Source organism: Zerene cesonia, chromosome 3 (assembly GCF_012273895.1).
Source record: "Zerene cesonia ecotype Mississippi chromosome 3, Zerene_cesonia_1.1, whole genome shotgun sequence".
NCBI classification, from domain to species: Eukaryota; Metazoa; Arthropoda; class Insecta; order Lepidoptera; family Pieridae; genus Zerene; species Zerene cesonia.
The window spans coordinates 8799361-8813231 of record NC_052104.1 but is presented as its reverse complement, the minus strand read 5'-3'; the positions used below and the strand labels follow the sequence as shown (position 1 = coordinate 8813231).

General features: G+C 33.7%; 1 protein-coding gene across 1 annotated transcript in view; it reads left to right on the top strand.

Annotated features, from left to right (window-relative positions):
* The window catches only part of LOC119836973 (cadherin-87A-like), a 45795-nt gene that overhangs the window by 7525 nt on the left and 24399 nt on the right, over positions 1–13871 (top strand). Inside the window, exons 2-4 of the mRNA XM_038362451.1 lie at positions 11170–11234; positions 12525–12643; positions 13148–13234. Of these exons, the coding sequence (XP_038218379.1) occupies positions 11180–11234; positions 12525–12643; positions 13148–13234 (261 nt within the window). The 5' untranslated portion in view covers positions 11170–11179. The remainder of the gene's footprint in view (positions 1–11169; positions 11235–12524; positions 12644–13147; positions 13235–13871) is intronic.

Sequence of the window (13871 nt, the reverse complement as noted above, 5' to 3'; positions counted from 1 at the left end):
CTAAATGAGCACTAAATTTTGAGATATAATTCGAGTGATTCTGCCGACTTGACCTTTCTAGCTTTACAGACGTGTTATATTCAGTAAGAGTCGGGGTTTCGACAGAATTGGGTCATATTAATAGTAGAGAATAATTTAAAAAGACAAAAAAATATTTAATATTATGACTGAAATAGGATTTTAGAAGAAAGAAGTAGGAAGAAGTTTGACATATGATTAACTAAAAAGGTTTATTTTGTGATTAATTTACATCTTTGAAAACATTCAATAATTATCCTTAACAACCTCGCCATAAGATTGGTATTAATTTCATCACATATTGCATGCAATACGAAAACTTATCGCTTTGCCTCTTTCTCATTACCATATTTGTCTCACACAATAACAATACAGTCATTATTTCTAAAACCCAACAGGACAGCAAATCCGCTCGCTTATTTGCATGCAAAATACAATTCTAATGACCATGACATTTAATTCAAATTTGCATGATTTATTTTAACCCTCGAACAACGTAAATTTATTAAATGTATAAATATGGAAGTTGAGGTCAAAAGCCTATAGTATTATGCAGTCATGAGAGATGTTATCTATCTATTAATACTACAACTGTGCATTTGTTCGTGATTAATTAGAAGAAGAAATTACTCGTAAATGCTATAGCCAACTAACTACATGAAAAAACCTAATGAAATTACATATTTTATGCTACTTTCTTCATTTCACAACTATGATTTTAAAATATCTGAATATATTTGTATGCGTAGAAAAATAGTTTAAGAAGCAGAGTAATTAATGAATTTAATTTAATAGTGTTATTATATTGAATGAACTTATAATAAATTATATTCTCTAATAATGCCAAACAAATTACAATTATGTTTTTAGAAATTAAAGACTTCTAAATGGGGAGACTGTCAAGTGTTCGAAACATCGGGTTAATAATATAATGAATAAATCGCGTTTAAAATCCGTTTAATTTCTAAACGTATAATACTCGCGTAAAATCAAACAAAATAAAATGTTATGTTTTTAGTTAAAACTATGTTATGACGATTAAAAAGTGTTTCTAGAAGTCTAATTGAATGAATAAATATTGTGCGTTGTTATAGCGAATAGTTTAGCGAATAATTCTCTGGTTCTCACCAACATTATTTCACAAGATTTTTGATATTTCGGATGCTTTGCAAACTGCTTTGCCATAGAAAAACTTGGCCTCAGTGTTTTCTTAATTCAGAATTTAAAAAATATTTATTTTAGTTATGTTTCACACGAAAACGAAGGTCGCGTCAATTGACCTGGTTCCCAGGATCTTAGCCATTCTTCGTGGGCATATATTACACAGTACAGTTGCACATTACGGTGATGAGCAAAGGTGATCACATCTTGGATCACCTTTGTTTTATTGTAATTATAATAGCACTGATTAACCGACTATGAAAAACGGTGTACGTTTGACACGTATATATAATAAGTACTATTATATGTCTTGGTTTCCAGACAATTTATTTTATAGAGATGAAACCTTACATTTCCGCTTCCGTCATCATTTTCCATTTATGATTTACTAGCTGCGCCCCGCGGTTTCACCCGCGTAAGTCCGTATCCCGAAAAGTAGCCTTTATGTTATTCCAGTTGTCCAGCTGTCTATGTACCGAATTTCATTGCAATCGGTTCAGTAGTTTTTGCGTGAAAGAGCAACAAACACACAGACATCCTTACAAACTTTCGCCTTTATAATATTAGTAGGATGACTCCTACTCTCTTTTACTTGTATAATTTTCTAGAAAAAGGATCACCGATTTTAAATGTATCCAAACTTTATTTGGGTTATGTTAACATTTAAATTTTGAGGTATTTGAGTTTACGTCGTAATCCACTACAACGGCCAAGTGTTTTGTCGTAAATTCCACAATAATTCTAATAAGTTTATCTAAATCCTTATACGCTATTTCATCATTTAGAGGCCGGGCTTTTTGTGTGAGCTTAACTCATAAACTACCACCTTAATGGCCTACTTGTTATGTGTACTAAATGCCAGAATCTGTAAAAATGAAACATCTGGTCATCACCAGTATTTATAATTATAAATAAGTAAAAGTATTGATGGAATACAAATATAAATCTTTAATCGTATTTTTTTACGTGTCTAATTTTTAACTATCTACAGTGGAGTGAAAGATCTAAACCGCTGAGTCATCATAATGCTTGTACTATTGTATATTGTAGCCTATGTCACTAAGTGAAGATACAACTTTCAAATGGTGAAAAAATTTTTGAAATCGATCCAATAGTTGTGTCAAATATACATCAAATATGCACGATGAAACCAAAAATATTACTTTATAATCCTATTTTAACTGTAGTGACCTTCTTATGCTTTACATTATGTTGTCTACATGGAAACCTGCCACCAGTTACTAGTATTTCTTGGTACATTGACATGATTGTAGTGTAATTTATTCAAAGATGGAAAAATGTCGTATTGAATTGTAGTTTGAGAGCTAGCAATATGTATTCTATTTAAAATGTTTTTGAATTAAATCGGAATGGTCAATTATTCAACCGAAAGAGAAAAGCTTTTAAATTGGACTATATTTTTTGGGTTTGTTACTTATCTGACAGAATCTTACCAGAAATTCTTTTTTATTGAAAACTGGTGCCTCCCATTCGGTCCCAATGCAATTTCTGACAATTTGATTTGTTTAGTTTTTTTGTTTTAAAAGTATATTATCTCATGTGGATGTGATTCAACATTAGTAAGCCTCGACCAATTGGTAGGTCTATCTGTTAAATAAGCCAAAAAATATCTAATTAGTAACTTTAACGTCAATTACAATTGGCGTAGTAATGTCATGATATTGTCGGAATGCCTTTTCGAATGTGAAACATTTATTGAATAAACATTCCTTTTTTTAATAAGGTCGTAGATCCACTTTGATTTAACACAACGGGCTAAAATGCATAAAAATTATTTAGCAAAGTTATGATAAATAAATAAAATATTATACAACCAGCCCCCTAACTATACTCCGGTAGCCGACTGCGAGATTCCTTACGCAATCTGCGATAAAACATAGATTAGTTTTTATTACGAGCCGGTAACGGAAAAATCTTGACTTCTCCATAGTTATGACTTAAGCTCCTTCAAGATATTTTCATTTTATGGTGAGTGGGGAAGCGAATGACGCTCCATGACTTGAAAATGTCCTAATTTAATAATAGACTTATTTATTTATAACAACTTAAATTTTCATCTAAGTAATTAAATTTCGTAGTTGGTACTAACATCTTGTAAATGTTGCTCTGAATGAATCTAATAATATAGTTGAGGAGTTGGTTTTGTTTTTGTTTGAACGAAAATATGTATATTTTATGTTTGTGTTTATATAATGATGTACGACATGGGTGAAATTGCAACTAGTGAATAGTTATATAAATGCTATTTTATTGTTAACTAGCTATTGCCCGTGGCTGCGCACGCATTAAATTCGTAAAAGTTTTCTGAATGTTATGTTACATGTATATAAACCTTTCTCTTGAATCAATCTATCTATTTAAGAAAACCTATCAGAATCTGTTGCGTAATTTAATGATTTAAGCATACAAACACACAGTCGGCAGAAAGCGACATTGTTACATAGCCGGTAACCTTGCAAGTTTGTACCCGAGTAAAGATAAAATCTCAAATTAGAGGGATAAGGTTATTTACAAACTTTGATAGTGTCAGCTTTTAAAAAAATCTCTTGGACTCGCAATTGAAGGGAATTTAATTTGGCGTAATGTAATGTTTCTTTATACGCCATGGGTTCTAGCACAACACTGGTGTTATATTTGAGGGCAAATGAAACAGTAAAATGTTTCGAAACAATACAATGAAATAATACGACAGTTTATATAACGACTGTGATTTAATAAAATTGCGTCTGATTGAGTTTTGTGATTCAATAGCGAACGTGATCTTTGAACAAACAAACCGGTTTATTATCACGTATTTTTTTATATATTTGTAACGTAATTCGTGTTTCTGTACAGATTCTAATTGTCAGCCTATATCTACAAGAATGTCATAAATAGGACACTGTTGTATTTTTGTTTGTAACGTTTTCACGCAAAAATACCTGGACCGATTTCAGATTCTTTCATCATTGGTAACCTGCAACTTTACTGAGTGACATTGGCTATATATGTACCATCGGCGAAGCCGGGGCGAACAACTAGTTCTCAATAAAACGGTTCGTCCTATTTAAATCGAGACATGTTCCCAAGTCGAAAAATTTTTTGTATTCTTTGGTTCTTTGGTTCCATTCATTGATTTATATTTAAATCGCATTGCAGATAATGTAACGTTATAAATTTGTAAATTAATATTCGATTATCTTATTTTTATGATCATTAAATCAGGACAAAAAAAGTTTTGTAGATTTGTATTAGAACGCGTGCTTTTTCCCACTATCTCGTGACTCTCACAATGAACGCACTACATTGCGCGATCGCTCGTTTACCACAACGTTGTACCTATGCATTTCAAGTAATGTATAATTCACAATGTCTTTGTAACTGTGTCGTTTTTCGCAACATACAGGTTGACATGTTATACGAGTTTTTAGCACGCTTTTATAGTCACCTGTATGTTTGTGTGTGATCGACTCTTATATTCGTGATTTTAACGTATTTTCAATTGACATATTTAATTCAAACTTTGTACACTTATAAAGGACTAGGTGCGCGATGCGATTTCATCTGCGTAAGTCCGTATCCCGTAGGAACATCGGGATAAAAAGTTGCCTATATGTTAATCCAGTTGTCCAGCTATCTACGTACCAAATTTCATTGCAATCTGTTCAGTTTTTTGCGTGAAAGAGTAACAAACACACACACATCTTTACAAACTTTCGCATTTATAATATTAGTAGGATATAGTAGGAACGGTGACAATACAATAACTTCACGAGTTTCGGCTGTGCGTTGATAGATCTGTCAGTCAGTGCTTTGCGATTAAAAGAATATAATCTTATCAAGACGTACGTCTTTATACGGAGAGAGAAAACAACCATAATTCATAAGCGGATAATTATGAGTAATCACCAACTATTATAAAAACTACAGATTTGTAGCTAAAAGATATTAATTCAGAACATATGATTATGTTAATTTTATATTTAATTAATGTAAATGATTGGCGGTTGAGTAATGTTACGCTAATGTTGTCTTACTTTATATGAGGTAACGTCTAGCTTATACGTAGGTATATATAAATGACCTACTGTCTGAACTAATTGACTATATAATTTACGAAAATGTTTCCGCAAATATTTATCGTAATTTTACATCTTATTTGTTTATTTCTTTCTTCTGTTTATTTTATTCTTCTTTATTTTGTTATATATGTACGTAGGTAGATTATGAGTTATGGATAACATCTTCGATTTAGTTTGCATTTAAGCCACTACTATTTTTGTATAAACTTTTCATTGTTTCGAGCCTAACGTAGTTTATTAATTACTAGCTGCGCCCCGCGGTTTCACCCGCGTAAGTCCGTATCCCGTAGGATTATCGGGATAAAAAGTTGCCTATATGTTATTCCAGTTATCCAGCTATCTACGTACCAAATTTCATTGCAATCGGTTCAGTAGTTTTTGCGTGAAAGAGCAACAAACTCACACACATCCTTAAAAACTTTCGCATTTATATAGTAGAATTTAATAAGTATTATGAATGGACTTTATTATATAGACCGCAAGTAATATAAAGTGTATTAACATAAGATACATTTGAAGCATATAAATATGTTATTAACTGTTAAAAAAATTTAGCCGAATCGGTCGAGCCGTTCTTGATCTTGACGCTTAGCAATACGTTTTATATTACCTATAATAAGTACAACGCAAGAACAAATTGTACCAGTATAAATAACCACAAAAGTTATTCGAATAACGTTACTAAACCTACGTACTTACGCTGTGGGGAGTCAAGATAACTGTACCCAGGTGTCGGTCGGTTAAATTACATTACTGTGGCTGGTGAAGCGCTAACGGCTCGGCTACCGAGTTCCCGTGACTTCAAAAAACGGGATATCCTGGATGTAGGTCCCGTAATAATACCTATATTGAACTAAGATCGAGTCTTGAGATTAAGGAAATTCAGATTGATTTTCTTTACTAGCGTGTAATAATGAACTGTGTGTTGAGTGTGTATAATTTATATTTCTTTAGCTCTTGATTTGTAATCCTACTAATCCTACTATCCTACTTCCTACTAATATTAGAAATGCGACGGTTTGTGAGGGTGTGTGTGTGTTTGTTGCTCTTTCACGCAAAAACTATTAAACGAATTGCAATGAAATTTGGTACGTAGACAGCTGGACAACTGGAATAACATGTAGGCAACTTTTTATCCCGATATTCCTACGGGATACGGACTTACGCGGGTGAAACCGCGGGGCTTAGCTAGTAATTTATAAATTGACTCAGCAGATCCAGACATTATCACTCAATAAATTCATAAACTCACAAATTTACCTCTTTTTAGATCAATCTAGAATATAATTAGACATACTTAATCAATATTGTCCATTTTTAACAATGTAACTAAATAATTATTTTCTACAAAAAAGGTCAAAGACATCCCTGTGAGAGACATACTATTCCAAATGCTAAAATGGGAGCAAATGACATGAATTCCCTTTCAGAAAAAACGGCGTGAAATAGTAGCATTTTATATGTGGTAGTCGAGCACGCTTCGGCACGAATTGGGCCAGCTCGCACCGGGGAAGTACCACACCCCCACAGAAGACCGGCGTGAAATAGCATTCTGCTGTGTTTCGTTCGGTGAGTGGGGGAGCCGGAGGCCCATATCCTTTTCCTTACCCTTCCCAGTCCTTTCCTTTATTCCTATTGCCAATCCTTTCTTAATCCCTTCCCAAAAAGTCGGCAATCCATTTGTAGAGGCGTAAGGTCTGCAATGGACCTTATGCCTCTCCAAATGTTCATAGGCGGTGGTAACACTTACCATCAGACGTGCCAGCTCCCTTGCCTTTTCCTCACCCTTCCCAGTCTATTCCTTCTTTCCAGTCGTCCTTCCTTTCCCCTTTGCCCTAAAGCGGGGCAATATTCATGAGCGGCTGTGATTGTTTTCATCATGCTAACCACCAACTCAGTTGCCCGCTATGACACAAAAAAACAAAAAAAAAACCAATTTAGAACCTTTTGGGATGCCGGTCCAACATATCATTCCAATGCCCTCAAATACAAACCATTTCTCAACACAGAATGAAATTTGTAACAATACAGACGATCGACTTGCACAAACCTTTCGATTTTATTGTTCCCACAGATCTAGTTTATTGCGTTTCTTGTTGTGTATTGAACTCGCTAGCGTGCAAAGAAATAGCTTACAAATGTGACATATAACATGGATGTTTTTTTAAGAATCATTACTTGTTACCTTTCGCAAGATCTACATGTATCTGGATATACTTAGGTGAGAATTGAATAACATCATACTCTTTTACGCATAATACCTGTATGATGAAACATATAGGTAATAAATAAATTATCTTGATAAAATGCAAAGATGTCTCTTTAATGCCCAGACCAAACTACTGGACTGATTGGGCTAAAATTTTACATGGAGATAGCCACTGTGATGTCGGCATCCGCTAAGAAAGGGTTTTGTTAAATTCTACTCTCATAGGGATGTAAGTTTGTACCATGACAATGTTTGTGGACACGCAGGCGAAGCAGCAGGGAACAGTTAGTGTAGAAAATATATACTTATAATAAAATAAGGGTGACAAGTTTGTTTGAACATGCTTATCTCAGGAATTACTGGTTTGATTTCAAAACTTCTTTCGCCAATGGATATCCCGATCGTTGAGTGGTGCTGCTTATCTCTTCATCTACTCCAAGGCTGCTGAAGATGAATTTTTGGAAGTTGTAGCTCTAATATTAAAAAAAAGGTACACGGTTTTTTCAGTTTTTTCGTAACATAAAAAAATTGTTTAGATTAACTATCAAACATTTATCTTTGTTTGTCTTCAAACTTTCTCTTTGAACAAACTCAGTGAAAAAAACTATCCTATATCAATAAAATTATCTTTAACAGAGTTGGGATTTATAGCGAAATGTTAGTTTGTTATGCAAATACAGATTTCCGAAGAAATTGTATAAGCAGTTTCTTCGAAAACCTGTCTAAGTCTATCTAGAAGATCCAAAAAATATTAAAAGTCTGTAAGAGATTTGAGACATTTAGAAGAAAGGATGAAAGAAAATACGTGTATAACATTTCCTTACAACTAATACAATTTTAAATACATTAGGTTTTGTAAATAGTTTTCAGTAGTTCTCTTAGATCAAATTCTATGTATATATATATGCTGATCATGCTAAGTTGAATAATATATCTTTAACAAATAGCAAACAAAACCGTGTGCGTAATGCGAGTGAAGTGATATTTTAATGACCATTACATACTAGTCGCGAGAGCGCGAAATTTGACCAACTTTATGTCAATTAGATATCTCGCTAATTGTTTAATTGAACAAACTATTGAGTAATTTCACCTGCGTATTCAGTTCTCTTACATGTTTTTTATTAGGTGTTTCGATTTGTTATAATTGGAATGGTGAAGGTTTGATTTTTTATGAGAGTCATTTAAATATTCGGTAGTCACAAATAATGATATGATAATAATTTGCCAGATGCTTTAATGTTTTATATGCTTTAATATTACGAATATTATAAATGCGAAAGTTTTTAAGGATGTGTGTGTTTGTTGCTCTTTCACGCAAAAAATGCTTAACCGATTGCAATGAAATTTGGTACGTAGACAGCTGACAACTGGAACAACATATAGGCAACTTTTTATCCCGATATTCTAACAATACGAAAAATAGCCCACCTTGGGTTTTTCCACCCTCACCTGTCAGTGGTACATATATACCCATTGTCTAATCGCACGCACGAGGATCTCATACACTAACATCAGTGAAAGAATTTTTGTAATCAGTTCAGTTTTTCCAGATATAAGGGCATTCAAATAAACAAACTCTAGTTTCACTTTATTAGTATAGTACATCCCAAACCACATAATACCTAGGTAACAAAGGTACCTTTGCGTGCAATTTGTCATGATAAGGTTAATTAGTCGGACCTTTGGGTCAATTATTACAAGGTCCCTGTTAAATAAATTACCATGAACTAAAGTCGTTAGCCGTCTTATGATATTAAATATTAATTATGTTTCTTGACCTCGCAAATATTAGGAGGGTCAGCAACGAAAGTTACTTTATAATAATTTTGAACACATATCTAGTAAGACATGCCCCGCGATTTCACCGCTTTAATATTAGGAAATGATTACCTATTTTATTGTGGGAGAAGCACACTTCGTCACGAATTGGGCGAGCTCGTGCCAGGGAAATACCACTCCCCCAATGAAAACCGGCGTGGAATAGAAGCATGCTATTGTGTTTCGTACGGTGAGTGGGGTAGCCCCTTTTCCTCACCCCTCCCTATCTTCCATATCCCGTTTTTTAAAGGCGGCATTACATTTGCAGGGGCGTTAACTCTGCGATAGTTCGTGGGCGGTGTTCATCTCTTGAGGCGAACCACCAGTTGCCCACTATGACAAAAAAACCTGTTAATAAATTACATTTAGAAGGTACTAGGAGACATCTATACATCCGTCTATCTTACTAAACTCGAATATTAATAAACCGATTTTGAAATGTTCTTCAGACTTAAAAAACTACACAATTCCCAAGTGTTATTGTTACTAAATATATATAATGAAAGTCATATGGAATAAAAGATCGATAATAATAATATATACGCTGGGTTAGTAATGATATGTTTCCGGTGTAGTTGTAGGTACATATGCATATATAGATCATAGACTTCTCATCTCAATTGATTTATAAATGGCGAAGATCATTTGATGTTATTCTCACGATGACCTTTGGGTACGTGTCGAATTTAATTAAAACATCGTTCAACATTCCTTATGCAGCTTAGTCGATTGTGTGATAAATATAAAAAGGAAAAATTTGTTAATATTAATCCTACTATCCTACTTCCTTCCTACTACTATCCTACTTATCCTACTTCCTACTAATATTATAAATGCGAAAGTTTGTAAGGATGTGTGTGAGTTTGTTACTCTTTCACGCAAAAACTACTGAACCGCGATTGCAATGAAATTTGCTATGTAGATAGTTTGACAACTGGAATAACACATGGGCAAATTTTTATCCCGATATTCCTACGGGATACGGACTTACGCGGGTGAAACCGCTGGGCGCAACTAGTAATGTTATAAAGGGAAAAGTTTCGTATTTTTGTATGTGTGTAAAAACCACATTACCGATTTCTATCACTGAGTGAGGTATGCTATATACGAACTCGGGGCAAAGCCGATGCGATCAGCTAATACATATTTTATAAAGTACGGAAAACATTGTATTTATGAAAGCATAATACGACCTGCTTGCATGTTAGTTGTGTGTCGTCCAATTTTAGCTAATTTGTTTGATAATTAGTATTTTTTATTTAAAAACATTATTTGTTAAGGTTAAAAGAAGTTTTGACTAATGTTTAAAAACCACTTTTGAACACAAATCAATCTTGAAGTGTAGTTTATTTAATACAAATCAAGACGAAGACATCGGCCATAAACATTTAAGTTTTTGACCGGTTATAAGTTTTGACTCTATCTACTTATAAGTACATAGATTGTATATTATATAGGCTGCCTTTTTTATGTCATAGTCGGCAAAGGTGCTGGTGGGTCGCCTGATGGTATAATAATAAATAAGCGTTACTATGTCAAATGCAGAGGCCTTTCGTCTCTGCAAATGGATTGCCGACATTAAAAGGTGTGAAATAAAGCAAGGTTTGATGAGGGAAGTAAGGGCAACGACTGGGAAGGATAAGAAAAAGGATACGGGCATCCGGCTCACCGAACGAAACATAGTAGCTACGATTTCACATGAATCTTCTGTGTGTTACATTTTTATGTGCGAGCTGGCCTAATTCGTGCCGAAGTATGGTCGACTCCCACAAACTAGTGTAACAATTACTATTTTATACGTAATATAAATGTGTACGTAATACATTATATAGTAACTTTCAATTATACCGTTTATCTATTAATGCTTCTTTGTTACAGATAATACGATATGGCGAGAAGATGGCTTCCGATCGTGTTATGGGCAGCTTTGTTTTTTCGATCAGGTAATATTACTAACATATAAACTAAAAGTATTAATATGAAGGAAAAATGAATTTGGTTATTTGTTAAAATAACATACCTATATGTTCTATCGTAAACATATCGTATCGTATACGTTTCGTTCGTTCTTCCGAAAGGTTTGAACTGTGTAAAATCTATAGGTATTTATAGATTTTTGATGTTGTGAGATTACAAACGGTAAAAATTTGCTTTCTTGTGCGTTTAAAATAAATTTAATGAATACTTTATTGATCTAAACACTCTTATACCATCAGAAAGCTATTTCATTTTTACTGGGCTCAACCCGGACGGAGCCGAGGTAAGTAGCTAGTTTTTTTTTAATTTTTAAATGACACGATTAGTCGTTAATAACATTGCAGTGTTAAAGTATCAATGAAAATTATTTAAAAGAAAAAAAAAAACACGCTTCATTACCGAATTTTCTCTATTCTATAATCATCTCAGTATTGTATCGGTAACGTCAATAAGAGCATGATCTTTTGCTTTGCTCCATAAGAACCAGTTACATAAATTAACACGAGGCGAGTGCGAACGTTAACACCCACACAATGTGTCCATTGTTAACATTTGACGAATGTACGGGAGTAACGGAATTTCAAGTTGTATGTACTATATTGTAGTGTTAAATTGGTGAATTGTACTGGGGAAGTCAAGAAAATGTAAGGCTTTCTCAGTATTGTTTGTAGTTTTCGATGTTTTAATGCAATTAAGTTTGTGTAGCATGGTCCCTCCTAATGAACGCGAACGCAAGAACTGAAAGCCAATCGAACTCAACCGATCCGTTTCGATGGGGCAGAAAGGTTCTCCAATGGCGACCCCGTACAGGACGACGCCATGTCGGATATCCTTCAACAAGATAGAAGGACCTGATTAAAGTGGCAGGGAACCGTTGGACTCAGGGCTGGTAATCGATCGTTTTGGAAATGTTTGGGGAATGTCTATAGAATCTAGAATGTCCAACAGTGGACGTCCTAGAGGGTTAAAACCAACGGATTACTGAAGTATTCTTGTTTATATGTACCAATACGAATTATAACATACCTGAAGAAAGATGAGGCCTTGTAGCTTTAAAAAATACACAAAAAATACGTCTTACGAGTTAAAGTGTGTGGCAATCCATATGGACAACGACTGTCTCATAATAATCTTTCATATTAGAACAACTAGTATATACACAGCTCATAGAAAAAACATTTAAGTGTTTCACAGCTTTTTGTTAATTTACTTAATGCAAATCTCCTAAATTTTAAATACTTCATTAACTATTTCAGGATGTCCCAAAGGACTGCCCATATTTATCCAGGATATGGACAGCCTGCCCCTATCGGAGAGCACTCCAGTTGGCGAGGTGGTGTACACATTGCTGGGGAAAGACCCAGATGGGCTACCAGTAAGTATGACTTAACTTACTTAACTTTTGCCTAACCTTCTTAGGGTTCCTATATTAAGTTTGGAATAATACGGAAAATTTGGACGTATATTTCATTAGAAATAAATCTCTGAAATATAAAGAAAACCCCAAATTCTATCGACATAATAAAGAAGTTACCGTTATGACTCATGAAGAGAAATTTGCAGGACATTCAGGACGAGAAATGCAAAAGCAAACTCAAACATGTATTCTTTCAACTAAACTCTTTTAGAAGTGCGTTTTAATTAATGTATTAAAATAAACATCGAACAGAAATATTTCCTTACTACGTAATTTTTTGCTCTTATTACATTTAACATTGACTGACATTTAACATAGGTACAATGTGGAATACCATTTATGTTAGCACAAGAGAAATACTCGTATGTATGCTACTACTGACTAATGCGATCTCCTGATTCATGCTCTTTGTTCTCAGATAGTGTAAGAAATACTCAATAATCAATATGGTTTCTTTTTCAGATTAAATATGGTCTAGTGGGTACAGACAAATTTTCTGTGAACACGAAAACTGGGGCGGTGACGCTCGTTCAGCCGTTGGACAGAGAGGTATGTTGTTTATTTCACTTTTTGAGTATGAAGAAAATAACTGAAATAAATTTTGATTCAACCACACAACCCTTCGAAATATAGACGGACATGCTTAAACAGACACAACAAATTTTGGTATCGTAACAATTACAATGGAAGTTGATAAAAAATTTGTTTGTATAAAAACATTCAACATATTACTTTATATCAACAATTTTATGTGCAAGTACAATAATGTTTAATAATATTTTAGTAGGTACATAACAGTTCATAATATTCAATTGTCTTTGAATGAATATCAAACACTATGGATAAATGTTTATACAAAACTGTTGAAATCTTATAAATAGACCGACCGATATTGATAGATCGATAATAATAATAATAATAAAATCATCTGATGTATATGGATGACATCAAACTGTATGCTTCAACCCAAGAAGAATTAGATCAACTAGCTCACATTACTGAATGTTTCTCAAATGATATTGGAATGAATTTTGGAGTTGATAAATGCAGGATTAACTCTATACGCGCAGGACAATATTATGCACATCAGTACGAACTACAAAATGGACAACTAATAGAACCTTTGAAAGAAAATGAGATGTATAAATATCTTGGATATCATCAGGCGAGACAAATACCACAGAAA